General features: G+C 40.2%; 1 protein-coding gene across 1 annotated transcript in view; it reads right to left on the bottom strand.

The window, feature by feature from the left end:
* EFCAB11 (EF-hand calcium binding domain 11) overlaps positions 1-15448 on the bottom strand; it is a 44305-nt gene that overhangs the window by 28687 nt on the left and 170 nt on the right. The window contains exons 2-5 of the mRNA XM_070753683.1: positions 11252-11347; positions 9576-9621; positions 7054-7155; positions 4438-4528 (exon numbers count right to left, since the gene is read on the bottom strand). Of these exons, the coding sequence (XP_070609784.1) occupies positions 4438-4528; positions 7054-7155; positions 9576-9621; positions 11252-11347 (335 nt within the window). The remainder of the gene's footprint in view (positions 1-4437; positions 4529-7053; positions 7156-9575; positions 9622-11251; positions 11348-15448) is intronic.

Here is a 15448-nt window from a genome sequence, read left to right as displayed (position 1 = left end):
TCCCAGTAAGTATCTACAAGAAACATACTCATATACATGTATCTGTCTGTCACCCAGCACACTGGCAAAAAGCTCTCTGAAAAAAGGAAACACCAGGAAAATATTAGAGTAATTTTAATTTAAATATTTACATTTTCTGTAAAATATTTACAGATAATATGCAAAGTAATTGCCTATTGTGTAGTGTTCAGTTTCATTAAATTGATTTTGACAGAACTAACTTAATTTCCAAAACTGAACACTACAACAAAAGAATAATCATGGAAGCCATTGAGATAGAAAAATACCCCCACAATATGAACAAACGTGATGATACCTCCCGCCTACCAGACATCTGGAAACCAGCCCTCATTAACAAACGTATCCCAGACATACAAACTGAAACCAGACTCAGAACAGCACAGGACACTACTACCAATCACCTCCACCAGACCCAAACCCACACCCACCCTACAGACCAAATTACACCACCACCCAGAAGCCAACCTACAGCAGTGCCCCCAAAAGTTGCAGCCCCCTCTGACATGCACACAAAGCCAATTGACAAACACATGACCAGACCACAAATTCACAGCCAAACCAAAATTGTTACACCCCAGACACACATTACAAAACAGCTAAGTAGTCTGCAAGCTCCAACTACTCAGGATATCACCCCCAATCCACAAACATTAACTAATCAGCATACATCAATTACATCAATGACCCCAGGTGTTGCCCCATTGACTCACCAGGAAGTTTCAACACAGCTTGCAGCTGCTGAGCCAGCACTCCATACCCACCCACCGGTATTTATAGAGGGAAGGCAGCTCAGGTCTCGCTGTGTTCGCCCTAGCACAAGGACAAAAGCACCAGCCTGAAGATGACGACTGGGACCTCGTCGAAACGACACCAGAAATCTCTGAAACTTACACGGGAAGAAACCCGAATATGCCAAGACCTTCATATATAAATATATATATATACATACACACACACACACAAACATATATATATATATATATCTCAGATCTCCCATTGAGCTGAAGTGGGGCAGAAGTCAGTACCATTATATCTTCTGAGAACAAGGACACAAAATGTGCCAAGTCCAGCCATTTATCTGCCACTTAATGACTCCACCCCTCATTTGCACCGTATGTTTGGTTCTATTTTGCAAATTAGGAGTAAAATCTTGGTTCCTTTTACAGGAATCGAGATACTTAAGATTACTAAAATAAAGAAGAGAAATCAAATCAAATATTGCTACTAATCCTCTCTACTTATGTCTTACAGCAAGCATGAAGAGAAGAAGATGCTGACTGGAGAGGTATCTTGGCATTTATAGTAAGCTAGCCAAAGGGAAGAAAGCAGCAATTGGGAAAGGTAATTCTGTTACTAAACCACATGATTGCAAAGTGAAACATCAAGTGACTTGCCTAAATTAAGGCATCCGTTCCAAGTGCAGTTGTTAAATAGATCACTGCAGTTGTTAAGTGCAATGTCTCAGGACCACAATTTAGAACTTCCTGCCAGCTTCCCTATTGACTGTGTTTGCTGCCTGTGAAGATCACAAATGGTGATCATGTGAGCACAACATGTTGTGAGCATTGTGAACGCAGGCTGGTTGCCAAACACCCAAATCATGATCATATGACCTCAAAGACACTGCAAGGGCTTACAAGCTTGAGGACCCCCACCCCCGGCATCCCATTTTTGTGAAAAATGGCCCCTGTTTTTGTGAAAAAAAATTGACAAAAAATGGGCAGTTTTTTGCAAAAATGGGGGCATTTTTCCTTCCCCCCAGAAGCAGTTTGCAAGCTTCCCAAACCCTCTGTGTGCCCCATTTTTTGCAGAGACAGGTAAAAAATGGGACAGTTTTTGCAAAACATGGGGCATGTGGGGACGTTTCAGAGGCTTACAGAGTACTCCTGCAGGCTGGGGAGGACAAAAACTTTTTGTTACTTATCTCTTTGAAATCTTGGTACGTTTTATACACTGCTGTGTCTTATAGTCCCAAAAACTACGGTAAATTGAAACCTGCAGATTTTGATAGTACAATGCAAAATTTCCACACTTATAAGCCCTGTCTTACAAGATTTCAGTTATTCCTAATGAAACAAATGATGCATGAACAGGTCACTAAATTCCTGCACAAATTTTGTTTGCAAAATTATTATGACTATTTGAGGACAGCAAGCAGGTACTGAAACAACAAAGTATGTTAGAGATTCCTTCAAGAAAGTTAAAGAGTCTGGTATTTTTGTACCATTCCAGTGTTGTGGTTTTTGCTTCATTTTATAGTGTCAGTTTTGATATGTGTTTAGAACCTGTATCAAGAGGTAGACTAAAGAAAATCTGAAGTGAATTGACATTGTTATAATGATTTGATTATCACATAATCAATGATTTGATCATTCACTTCTCACAAGGTATGTTATTATCTTTATACTAGGTTGTTATTAATGTTATTGTTAACATGAAAAAAATTAAGAATTTAATTTTAAAAAGCAGCATCATACCCAAGGAAAAAAATTTAAGTACCGCATTGTGAAACAATTTATGTTTCTTTCACTGATTCTCTTTAAAAAGCTATTTAGCGCCACCACATGGTTCAGCAAATATATTGTCAATTTAAGTCCATTTTGCTGTTCCACCTGCACTGTTAAGATCAATGAACATATTAAAATTTATGTTTATCTGTACACATCATCCACAATCCTGCTGTTCCTGAATGAAATTAAACAAATAATTTACAGAACGTTGTTTAACAAAACACTGTGGTTTGACAAAGCATGTTACAGATCACATAAAACTGAAATAGAGAATTTCAAATAGTAAGACGGTGAAAAGGCCACTGAATAATTTTATAATTGCATCATTAGCTTCTAAGAAGACAGCTCTGCCTTGTGTGAGTCTGGGGAACTGCTCAATTCATTTGAATTCTGAAGAATGAATTAAGAAAAAGGAATGTCTTCCTCCTCACATCCTATATAGCCATGATGGTGAACCTATGGCATATATGACACAGATGGCACACGGAGTCATGTCTGCTGGTACGTGAGCTGTTGCCCTAGCTCAGCTCCAGAGTGTGTGAGGTGAGCTCCGGCCAGCTGATTTTTGGCTCATGAGGAGGCTCTGGGAGGGTGTTTTTGGCCTCCTGGGAGCTAGAGAGGCCATTTTCACCCTCCCCAGGCTCTAAGAAAGCCTCTGGAATTTGGGGAAGGCAAAAAATGGCCATACTGGGCCCAGTTGGGAAATGGGGGAGTGGGTTATCCACGCATGCATGGGGAATAGGGAGGTGTAGCTGGATTGCACATGTATGCTAGTGCAGTGCAGGTGGGTCACACATGGGGAGTATTGAATTATTATTATTATTATTATTATTATTATTATTATTATTATTATTATGTTTGTTTGTTTATTAGATTTGTATGCCGCCCCTCTCCGGAGACTCGAAGACTATGGGTGTGAGCACACACACATGTGCGATAGCACACGCATGTGCGCTTCTGGTATTCGATGAAAAAGAGGTTCACCATCACTGCTATATAGTATGAGAAAAACAGATGCACCCAAAACATATTTATGTTTTTAAAATCAGGTTGGAATAAAATCTGAAAGAAAGTTATCTATCAGGAGCAAGGAAGCATCTGAAATGTTGCTGAAAGTGTTACGTGGATTTTGAAGTTACTGCAGTAGCAGCGTGTCAGACATTTTCCCAAGCATTCTCAAACCTTCCCCCGCCCCAATTATCCTTTGCCAAAGTAATTTGACTGCACTTCTTGAACCCACTATCTTCTTGATCTCTTTGGAAACTGTAATAGAGTAATAGAGAAAAGTACATGGAAGTACAATGGGCGCATGGTAATAAGAGAGCAGGGACATAATACAAAGAATTTATTATTTTGAAGGAAAGTACTATACCCGTGATGGCGAACCTATATTGGAGGGCATGCAAGGCGTTGCCCTATGTCAGCTCCAGTGTGTATGCATGAGCTGGCCGGCTAATTTTTGGCCTTGGGGAAGGCTGTTTTTACCCTCCAGAGGCTTCAAGGGTGTCAAAAATGGCCCAACAGGCAAACTAGAAGTTCAGAAAAACAGATTTCTGATTTGTCCTTTGGGCCATTTTTCACACTCTGGAGGCTTCAGGGAAGCCTCCTGAAGCCTTGGGAGGGTAAAAACTTCTTGTTGGCCTATTGGCCCAATTTTCACCATCTCCAGGCTTCAGGAGTTCGGAAGTTTCAGTGAGGCCTGTGCGCATGAATGGGAGGGCAACGTGAGGGAGGATTGTGCGCATAGCAGCGTGGGGGTTGTGCACATGCATGGGGGGAGGGTATGAGTGTGGGTACTCGAGACAAAAAAGGTTTACCATCACTGTACTAACATAAAATGCCTACAACAGACCAGACCAGACTGTGCAATTTTTCAGAGCATCTCAAATAATTCAATTCATCCTACCTGAATGCTTCAACAATGATCCTTTCCGGTAACTTTGGTGCAACGATACTGAAAGCTTTTTTGAAATCTTCAAAAGATAAAAATCCTTTACCTTGTTGAAAAATAAAAGAGAAAAGGGGATACAGGTTGAATGACGCTTAGATGTACATTCATAAACTAAGGCTGAAAACTGCAGTTGTTGATGCAGAAAAAATAAAGGGCTTCACAATGTTTTGGAAAATATAATGTAAGTGTATGCCTTTTTATGAAATTTGTTAATCAAAAAATGTGCCCTTACAGTCCCTCTGATTTTACATTTTAATTGGATAATATTATTTCTAACCTTGGTAAACTCTGAAGCATCTCGCTCATTAACTAAACTATAGAGTTTGGAAAATCAGAGTGAGGAAAATTATGTTCAATCTGTCTACAAGATAGAACTGTTAGTCCTTACTTAATAGTGGTAATTGGGACAGGAAACTCTGAGGCTAAGCAATGTAATTGTAAAATGCAATGGCATTTGACCATGCCAACATAACAGCACTTGTGGTAGTCCCATAGTGATCATTAAGTAAATCCCATGTGATCACATCCTGTGGTCATATGATCACCATTTGTGACCTCTTACCGGTTTCCCCATTGACGTTACTTGTCAAAAGACAGTGAAGTTTGCAAATATTTATATTTAATTGGATGTGTATGCCGCCCCTCTCTGAGGACTCGGGGCGGCTCACAGCATATACAAAGACACAATACAGTGATCCCCCGGTTATTGCGTCCCCAACCATTGCGAACAGGGTAATTTGCGAATTTTGAACCCGGAAGTCAAAATACCATCTACGCATGCGTGCCCTTTTTTCTATGGGCACGCATGCGTAGATGGCGCCCGGCAGATCAGCTGCTGGGCGGCTTCCCTGGGTCTTCCCCCTCTTGCTGGCATCAGCGAGGAGTTTCCCCACCGCCCACGCAAACTCCTCGCTGCCGCTCGCCCGCCCACGCCGTTCGCTCCCCCTCTTGCTGGCGGGAGGGCGAGAAGCCCTCCCCAGCACCCGCTCGCCCGCCCTTCGCCGCTCGCCCGCCCTTCGCCCTGGCCGCTTCTTCCCAGCGGAGAAATTCCAGCCCCCACCTGGTCCCGCCCGATCCTCCTACCTGAGGCAGCTCGCCCTCCCATGGCCGCTTCCTCCACCCTCCATCGCAAGCCCTCGCCACCGCAGCCAACGCGCGCTGCGATCTTCAAGCCCGGCTCCTTTCGGCCCAGCATCCCGGGCCAAGCAGCTGCCTTCCGTGACTGAGCCTGGCTCGCCCGGAAGATCGTAGCGCGCGTTGGCTGCAGCGGCGAGGGAAGCCAAGCCGGCAGCAATGTCGCCGCCGCTGCAGCCAACGCGCGCTACGATCTTCCGGGCGAGCCAGGCTCAGTGACGGAAGGCAGCCGCTTGGCCCGGGATGCTGGGCCGAGAGGAGCTGGGCTTGATCCGCTGAGCCTGGCTGGCCCGGAAGATCGTAGCGCGCGTTGGCTGCAGAGGCGGCGACATTGCTGCCGGCTTGGCTTCCCTCGCCGCTGCAGCCAACGCGCGCTACGATCTTCCGGGCCAGCCAGGCTCAGCGGATCAAGCCCGGCTCCTCTCGGCCTAGCATCCCGGGCCAAGCGGCTGCCTTCCGTCACTGAGCCTGGCTCGCCCGGAAGATCGTAGCGCACGTTGGCTGCGCTGGCGAGGAAAGCCAAGCAGGCGCGCCGTTCTCCGCTGACTCCTAAAGCAGGGAAGTTCGCCAGGAGTCAGCAGAGAACGGCGCAACTGTTTTAAAACGATCGGAGCTTTCCAATGAGTCCCGAAGACAAACGGCAAACTTCCGCGTTTGTCTTCGGGACTCATTGGAAAGCCGCGGGGTGTTTTAAAACATCCCCGCCGACATGGGGGGCTTGCTAGCACCCCCCCAAACCCGGGTTGGGGATTCGGGGGGTGCTAGCGAGCCCCCCATGTCGGCGGCCGCCCCGCCCCCCAATCTTCGGCTCCTCGCTAGCGCTGCGGAAGTTAAAAACACCATCTGCACATGCGCAGATGGTGTTTTTACTTCCGCAGCGCTACTTCGCGAAAACCCGCTCGTTGCGGGGGGTCCTGGAACGGAACCCTCGCAACGAGCGGGGGATCACTGTAGTACAATTCATCCAATTAATATAGATAAAAATAATCTAAAAATTCTAACTTTAAAAACTTTCATTAACATTCATTCAACAAATCATACTAAAAACATTCGTTAGTCAGGGGGAAGATCTACTAACCCCGTGATGATCTTGTTACTATTAGTATGCTGTAATGTCATAATTCCGCTGTGATGTCATGATTGTGAGCCACTTACCCAAGTGCACAAATCACAAGAGGGTGTGACTGCCACGACTACAAGGACTTGTTTCATGCCATTGTAACTTTGAATGGATTACTGTACCTTTAAATGCCTCAAATCCCACCCAAACAAGTCCAGAATGCAATTTGATTTAAATAATTGCCGCAATGATATTGATGACAGGAGGAAAAAGTTTTTATACTGTACAGAAAAAAGGATATAATGAAAATACAATAGCAAAACATTTTATCAATCAGATATTCAAATAAAGTTATTCCACATTGTGGGAAAACTTACATTGTCTGTCAAAAGACATGAATAACTGTCTTATTTCACTATGGTAAAAGTGTACAACCTTCTTTGTAGTCATAAGATTTAAAAATTCTTCAAGTGATAAACCTAAAAAAATAGAGTTATGGTTAAGCATGTATCAACATAAGTAAATATTTATTCTTTCAACAAATAAAATCCGAGCAGGATAGTACAGTCTATGTCAGTGATGGCGAAACTTTTTTGGTGTGTCTTCTATGTTTCTATGTGTGTTTCTATGTGTGTGCCCAGACCTATAATTCCATGTGCCCCATCCTGCACATGTGTACATGACTACCCCCGCTCATAGCATGTGATGATGGCATGTGATGATGGCACACCTGTTTTTTACTTTCTCCAGGCTCCAGAGCTTTTCTGGAGCCTGAGGAGGGTGAAAATGGCCTTCCCCACCCCCAGAGGCCCTTCGGAGGCCAGAAATGGCTCATTTCAAATTGAGAAATGGACCATTTCAAATTGGGACATAATTCAACTTCATTATGTCATATACACCAATGACAAATTCCTTGCGTGTCCAATCACATTTGGCCAATAAAGAATTCTATTCTATTCTATTCTATTCTATAATACGCAAGTATGTAATGAATATTCTCTATAACTATGTAAATTTTGATATGATCTATGGCAGGGGTCCCCAACCACCGGGCCGCGGACCAGTACCGGGCCGCAGGGCATGTTGCACCGGTCCGTGGAGTCAGCAGCTGCCGGCCCTCATGCCGCCACCCCCTCCCTCCAGCGCTTCGCCTCCCGCCGGGCAAGAGGCCTCGGGAGGCAGATTCTGCCGGCCACAGGACGATGGACAGGACAGAGGGGCGGGAGGGACCGAGAGGCTCAAGCCTCTTTTGGCTTCTGTGGCGGGGCGCTTTTGCGTTTTTGGCTGGGGGGAGGCAGGAGGGCCAGCCTGACCCCCTCTCTCCAGCACTTAGCTCCCGCTGGGCAAGAGGGCTTGGGAGGCAGGTTCTGCCGGCCACAGGGCAATGGCGGGAAAGAGGGGCGGGGAGGACCAGCACCCCCATGCTTAATCCCGCCCCCAACCACACCCCTTTCCGCCCCCACCGGGCCATAGAAAAATTGTCTTGCTGAAACTGGTCCCTGGTGGGAAAAACGTTGGGGACCACTGATCTATGGTATATGTATGGATGTATATGCACATAGTGTAAAAAATTAAAAAATAAATTATAAAAAACAAAACAAAAATCCTATAATAATCTGAAAATGAAAGTTAGAAGGAATATTTAATTAAAAATAAAATATAAAAATTAGCTTTAACTGAATAAAATGTGGATTAATGGAACTTTTTAGTAGAAAATCATATATATTTTGCAGCACACAAGAAATATGAAGTGCACTGTTATCCATCTATTCACCCACCTTAAAATCTTGAACCAAAACCAACAGTTTCACTTCCTTATTATATTATTTCAGCCAATTAGAACTATCACATATGATCATTGTTTCACTAAACTGTTAGCAACGTTATCTTCACAGTTAATTTAGAGAAATGTCATATTTACAAATAGAATTTTAGTTTCCAGGATTTCCAGTGTTAATGTGGATCTTAAAGCAAACTATTTTTCTATTATGAAGTAATCAATGCTAAAGTGAATTACAACTGACTGATATTTCAAAATGAATCCTAGATAAAGAACAAATATTTTGCTAGCTAAACTATATTTTAATCTCATTAATTTAATATGGGGCAGAAATATATAAGTAAGAGCTTTCTGTGCTAATTACTACCATTAGACAATAATAACACATTATCAGGCAAAAGATAATCAGGGCCATTTTTAAGGTTGAAGCATAGAAGATTTATTCAAGCCTATACACAAGAATCTAGTCAACTAAGAAGCAGCAATAAATTGGAATTAGATAAGGGTCAAAAGAATTCAAGTGGGTGCTGGACTTGGATCTCTTATGACAATGTAAGGATTCTAAACTAATGATGTGTTTAATGCTGCCCCCATCATCTTTGCCTGCTCTTTTCCTACACCCATTACATTTGTTTGTTTGTTTAATTTTTAACCCAACTTTCTTACTTACTTCTTTATTTTCTTCCCTTAAATATTCACTAAATATTCGTAAATCAATTTAATAATTTATTGAAATTTGAAAAAAAGAGCTACTGATGGAGCAAATTTACCCTATTGCAGGGCCTTCTTTCCAGTATGCTCAGGACACTGGAAAATAATGTTGAAAGATCTGGGAAATATAGAGGGAGCATAAAAACAGGAATTCCTGTTGCTTAACACTATTAGGTTTGGCTCATAGTCTGAAGCAATAATTGCACTATGGTGCCTATATGCAATTTTTCCACCTTCCATATTTTTAATGTAAACTATCACAACTAAACAAAATGAATATTTGCAAGTTGATGTCCAAAATGAGTTTCCACTATTTTAAAAAATAACTATATCAACTTTTTTAACTCTCCAGTTTTTGATTCAGCTCTTTATCATTAGTGCATAATAATAGATTTTCATGCTTAATACCAAATGAATTTTGTTTCACAGAGGCCATAACTGAATCCACTTCCACCTAAAATACAAAAAAAGTATCATCAACAAAAACAAATTCAGAATTATTAAGATAAATACATAATTATCTAATGAGATTTTTACTCCACTTTATTTTTGATTCACTTCTTGTTTTCCACACAATCATCCTATGAGAACTCAACATTAAGAGCAAGATCAAAGTTTAAAAACCTTAACATCCCTAGATGTTAATTGAAAAGCATAAATTTATAAAACCAAAATTAATAAAATTTAAAAGTATTTAACTGGGCAGAATCATTGGTAACAATGTCTCCAGTAACATATGCTAAAGAGTAGGTTAGGAAGCCATTGTATTAAACTCTACGAGAATCAATTTTTCAAATATCAAAATTAAAATTGCTTTTCTCAAGAAGTAATCTGATAATTATAACTTTATAATTAAAATGATTTTTTTTAATTTTCCAGGCTCAATGCACCCACTGAAATGAAGTAAACATAAGCTAGTCATGACCAAATAAATTCCAATAACATATTAAGTCAAGGTGTTTTAATTGCATTTGTTAAATGTGGATTTAAAAATCAGTGTTAATGTTTGAATTTGCATAATATGATAAATCAGTGGTTCTCAACCTTTTCTTCAACACAGACCCCCCCCCCCCCTTTAAATATCTGTTGACCATGGCCATGGACCACCAAGACTTAACTCAAGATTTAAATAATAACATTTCTTCAATCCTTCACAGACCTCATATGACAACATTGTGCCCCCCCCCAGGGGCCTACGCACCACTGGTTGAGAATCACTATACTAAACCAAAAAGATGTTCAGTCTTTTAAATTTATATACAGGAGTGAATACAAATCACACAGCAAGAACATTCTTCTCTTAGCACAATTTGTCTCATGATAACTGATATTTACACTCAACACTGTAACATATTTGTCAGCATAACTGTCTTTTCATTTCACACAGAAGGAAAAAACCTGTATACTTATAGTGACAGCAGTGGAATAAAAGCCAAACAAAACTGAATTTGCCAGATTATATTGCAGTAAAGTTAAATGGCATTTTAAAGTACAGAAGCAGTCTGTCTATGAGGATTTTAAGTCATCCAGGTCATAATTGTCTCAGAGGTGCTTTTCAAAAGGCACTTGGACTGTTTTTTTTCTTAAGGAAAAAGAAGACACTTCGCTTTTCATCCAAGAAGCTTCATCAGTTGTCTTCTTCTTTTTCGTCAAGGATTAAAAAAAAAAATCAATTGCCTTTTGAAAAAAGCACCTTTAATACAGAAGCAGTTCTTTTGATCTGTACACCAGATTACTTCCACCACCTCTGAGAGGCAGGGAAGTGGTCCCATATAGAATTTGTGTTCTCCCCCTACTAAAAAGCTTACAATAAGGGTTACACTCAGTTCAGCTACTGAATTTTACCAGCATTGGGAGGCTGAAGCTTAGAACAAGGGGAAATTAAAAAACCTATCTGCAATATCTCAAAAAGATAGCAAGAACCAAATGTTTTATATTTTTAAATAATTCTGAAAAAATGTTCTTTAAAAACTTCATATTATTAGAGATTAGAGATTATTAGAGATTATTAGAGATTATTTAATGACTTGTGTTCAAGATATTGAAACAATAAGCCAATCCTCAATATAATAAATAAATGGTACCTTTGAGGGTTTATAGCCAAATAGCATCACTATAGCAACTTTATAGTCTTCTCGGTTTAAGTATCCTTTGTTGTTTTCATCACATGCCTCAAAAGCCTAGGTAAAAAATAAAGATAATACTAGAGCTGTGAAAATCCTTCAAAATGAGCTTCCGAACATACAATAACATGGTGTTAAAACTTTTAAAGCAATGAAGTCTCTTAGTCTGAGTAACTGCTTCAAAATTGTCTCAATTGCATGTGTGTTTATGCATGAAAGCAACATAGTTATTTCATCATAATTTTAAATTAATTTACTTGTAAAGGAAATGGTTGGTTTGCAAGATGGTTTTATGAGAATTTTGCAAACTTAGACAGTTCCAATTTGAAATTTGAAATTTTATTGACTTTAATGCTATATAGACGAATCCCGTTCTGTGGGTCATTGTTTTGGAGACTTTCCTTATCCAAACAGAGAAACGAAATAGCAATAGCATTTAGACTTATATACCACTTCATAGTGCTTTTATAGCCCTCTCTAGGGGGTTTACAGAATCAGCATATTGGCCCCAATAATACGGGTCCTCATTTTACCCACTTCGGAAGGATGGAAGGCTGAGGCAAAATTGAGCCAGTGGTGAGATGTGAACTGCTGAACTATAGCGAGCAGTTAGCTGAAGTAGCCTGCAATGCTGAACTCTAACCACTGCACCACCCTGGCTCTTGACCATGAATGTGGGTGGGCAAAAAAGCAGTGGGAAAAAAAGCAAATTTGTAATCAGAAGCTAATATGGGTTTGTCAAAAATATATCATGCCTTTATCAGATAGACAATAATAGACAATAGACAATCTTAGGGGAAGGTTTGATAGGGAAGGTTTGCCTATTTGCCGATGACTCTAAAGTGTGCAATAGGGTTGATATTCCTGGAGGCGTTTGTAATATGGTAAATGATTTAGCTTTACTAGATAAATGGTCAAAGCAATGGAAACTGCAGTTTAATGTTTCCAAATGTAAAATAATGCACTTGAGGAAAAGGAATCCTCAATCTGAGTGTTGTATTGGCAGTTCTGTGTTAGCAAAAACTTCAGAAGAAAAGGATTTAGGGGTAGTGATTTCTGACAGTCTCAAAATGGGTGAACAGTGTGGTTGGGCAGTAGGAAAAGCAAGTAGGATGCTTGGCTGCATAGCTAGAGGTATAATAAGCAGGAAGAGGGAGATTGTGATCCCGCTATATAGAGCGCTAGTGAGACCACATTTGGAATACTGTGTTCAGTTCTGGAGACCTCACCTACAAAAAGATATTGACAAAATTGAATGAGTCCAAAGATGGGCTACAAGAATGGTGGGAGGTCTTAAGCATAAAACGTATCAGGAAAGACTTAATGAACTCAATCTGTACAGTCTGGAGGACAGAAGGAAAAGTGGGGACATGATCAAAACATTTAAATATGTCAAAGGGTTAAATAAGGTTCAGGAGGGAAGTGTTTTTAATAGGAAAGTGAACACAAGAACAAGGGGACACAATCTGAAGTTAGTTGGGGGAAAGATCAAAAGCAACATGAGAAAATATTATTTTACTGAAAGAGTAGTAGATCCTTGGAACAAACTTCCAGCAGACGTGGTTGGTAAATCCACAGTAACTGAATTTAAACATGCCTGGGATAAACATACATATCCATCCTAGAAACATAGAAGACTAACGGTAGAAAAAGACCTCATGATCCATCTAGTCTGCCCTTATACTACTTCCTGTATTTTTATCTTAGGATGGATATATGTTTATCCCAGGCATGTTTTTTAACAACAAAGTTAATGATGCAGTGAATTTGGCAGTCCCAACCATTTAAGACCAATAAAAAAGAGTTTATACTGAAGATCCAAAATTTAAATATCAAAATGGTACCTATTTTTTAACAGCTGCTAAAATAATCACAAAATAAGAAAATGTCAAAGCAATCCTTAATTGGATAATAGTACTAATGCAGTTCGGAAATACTTTGATATTCTTTGAATGTTTATGAAAGAAATTAAAGAAAATACACATGAATCTAATAATACTATACTTCTCATCAAATAAAGATTTCAGCCTCTTTTAGTTACAGAATCATGCAGCAACATGCCTTTAAATAACCCAGAGAGAAAAGAAAAATGACAAATTGCCTCATGAGGTAGAAACACTTTGTGAAGAAAACTGTTAATGAAATCCATGAACAAATTATCAGGTCCTGAAAACACACGCTACTCCAGAATCTTTGAATAATGATGAAAAGGAACAACAAATAAACTCTGTTATTTTAAATTCTAGATATCAATTACCAAATGTATTAGAGATAATAAGACTTTTGGAAGTTAGCTATTATCACATTCCAGACAAATGGGAAAAATGGATCTAACTTTCATTGAAATTTTAATGTTAATATTAGTACAACCATAAACAAACTTCCTATCTGGTTAGAACAAAACTTTAAAACTCTCCATCTCCCAGGCATAATTAATGTATAAAATGTAACATCAACACATTAATTCAGATTAAAGTTCATTCAACATATGGTGTAAGCCCATTTTATCACATAGTAAAAAAAACAGCACTTGATGATCTTTGATGATGCATCTGTCCTGGTTGATTTCTCAATCATGATGTCCTTCTGGGTCAGCAATGGACTTTGGGATTATGGGAAAGGGTACTGCAGTGATATTAAACCCTTGGGTGAGGTTAAGTAAAATCAGTAAACTGATAATGGTCCTCTGTCTAATTTTTATTTTTACGTGAAAGGACCTCCCTTTGCTTGCGGTGCAGCTGCGGTGTCCTTTTTCGTAAAAATAAAAATAAATAAAAATAAAAAATCCGTAAAAATAAAAAACAATGGGATTCTGGGGGCGGAGATTTGATACCATGGACCGTTCGGGTTCGGGTTCAGCCGAACTTTGCGTGAAGTTCGTCCGAACTCGCTGAACCCGAACACCGTTGGGTTCGCCCATCACTACTCCTAATTGCAAGAATGTCTCATTTAAGGAAAAGGACTAGGGATGATACGATAGCAGTGTTCCAATAACTAAGGGACCCACCTCAAAGAAGGAGTTAAGCTATTTTCCAAATCATCTGAAGACAGAACGATAAGCAATGGATAAAAACTCATCAAGAAGAGAAGCAATCTCAAAATAAGGAGAAATTTCCTGACAGAACAATTAATCTGTGGGGGAGCTTGCCTTTAGAAGTTGTGGGCACATCATTTTAAGAGGAGACTGGAAAACTACTTGTCTGAAATGCTAAGGATTTGCTGCTTGAACAGAGAGGTGAGACTAGAAAACCTCCAAGATCCCTTCCAATTCTGTTATAACCAGTGGTGGTTCCACTTACCTTCGTCACTGGTTCACATCGCACGTCCCCTCATGAGATTTCACTTTTGAGCATGCTCAGACATGGATTCATCCCAAAACACAGCTGAGGAACTAATCAGCTGTGCTTCAGGTGAAGAAATAAAGGTCAGTATTAACTCAGAAGCAGGTAGGAAGGCTTTTTTCAAAGCACAGAATGAGGAGAAGCCATCGAAACACAGGAAAATCTGCCAAAAATTCAGAAAAAAATATGGCGGCAAGCACAAATGTGCACAGACAGAACCAGATCCGTGACACCAAAATTACATCACCAGTGGGTCGCTAACAGCTTACACAATAAAATCAATACAAAAGTACAAAATGTAGGAAACCCAATATAAAATCTAATCTAAAAATCCCAAACAATTAAAACCATTCATCTAAAACCCAATCACAATCATTATTATTAAATACATTTTTAAAATTATTTTTATTGTTGTAAGCCGAGTGCAGGATCCACTCTGGTGGCGACCTAGGCAATTCCCCCCAGTCCAGGACAGGACACAACCAGCACACAAGAAGTTGTATATTGGCCTGTATTTGGGGAAAGCTTCCCTCCTTCACACGCACACGCACCTGCTGCTTCCTTGGAATATATCCTTCACAGGTTGCATTGGTACAGGGGTAGGCAAAGTTGGCTGGTCTATGACATGTGGACTTCAACTCTCAGAATTCCTAAGCTGGCATGATAGGCTCAGAAATTCTGGGAGTTGAAGTCCACAAGTCATAGAAGAGCCAACTTTGCCTACCCCTGCATTGGTAGGATTTATCTTTATCAGTTAGGGATGTTTAGAATAGACGAGAAAATACAGGGACATCAATCATAAAAGCTCCATTTAAAC

The sequence above is a fragment of the Erythrolamprus reginae genome, chromosome 1 (genome assembly GCF_031021105.1).
Source record: "Erythrolamprus reginae isolate rEryReg1 chromosome 1, rEryReg1.hap1, whole genome shotgun sequence".
NCBI classification, from domain to species: Eukaryota; Metazoa; Chordata; class Lepidosauria; order Squamata; family Dipsadidae; genus Erythrolamprus; species Erythrolamprus reginae.
Note: the sequence above shows the minus strand (reverse complement) of the source record. Positions and strands in the feature narration are given on the sequence as shown.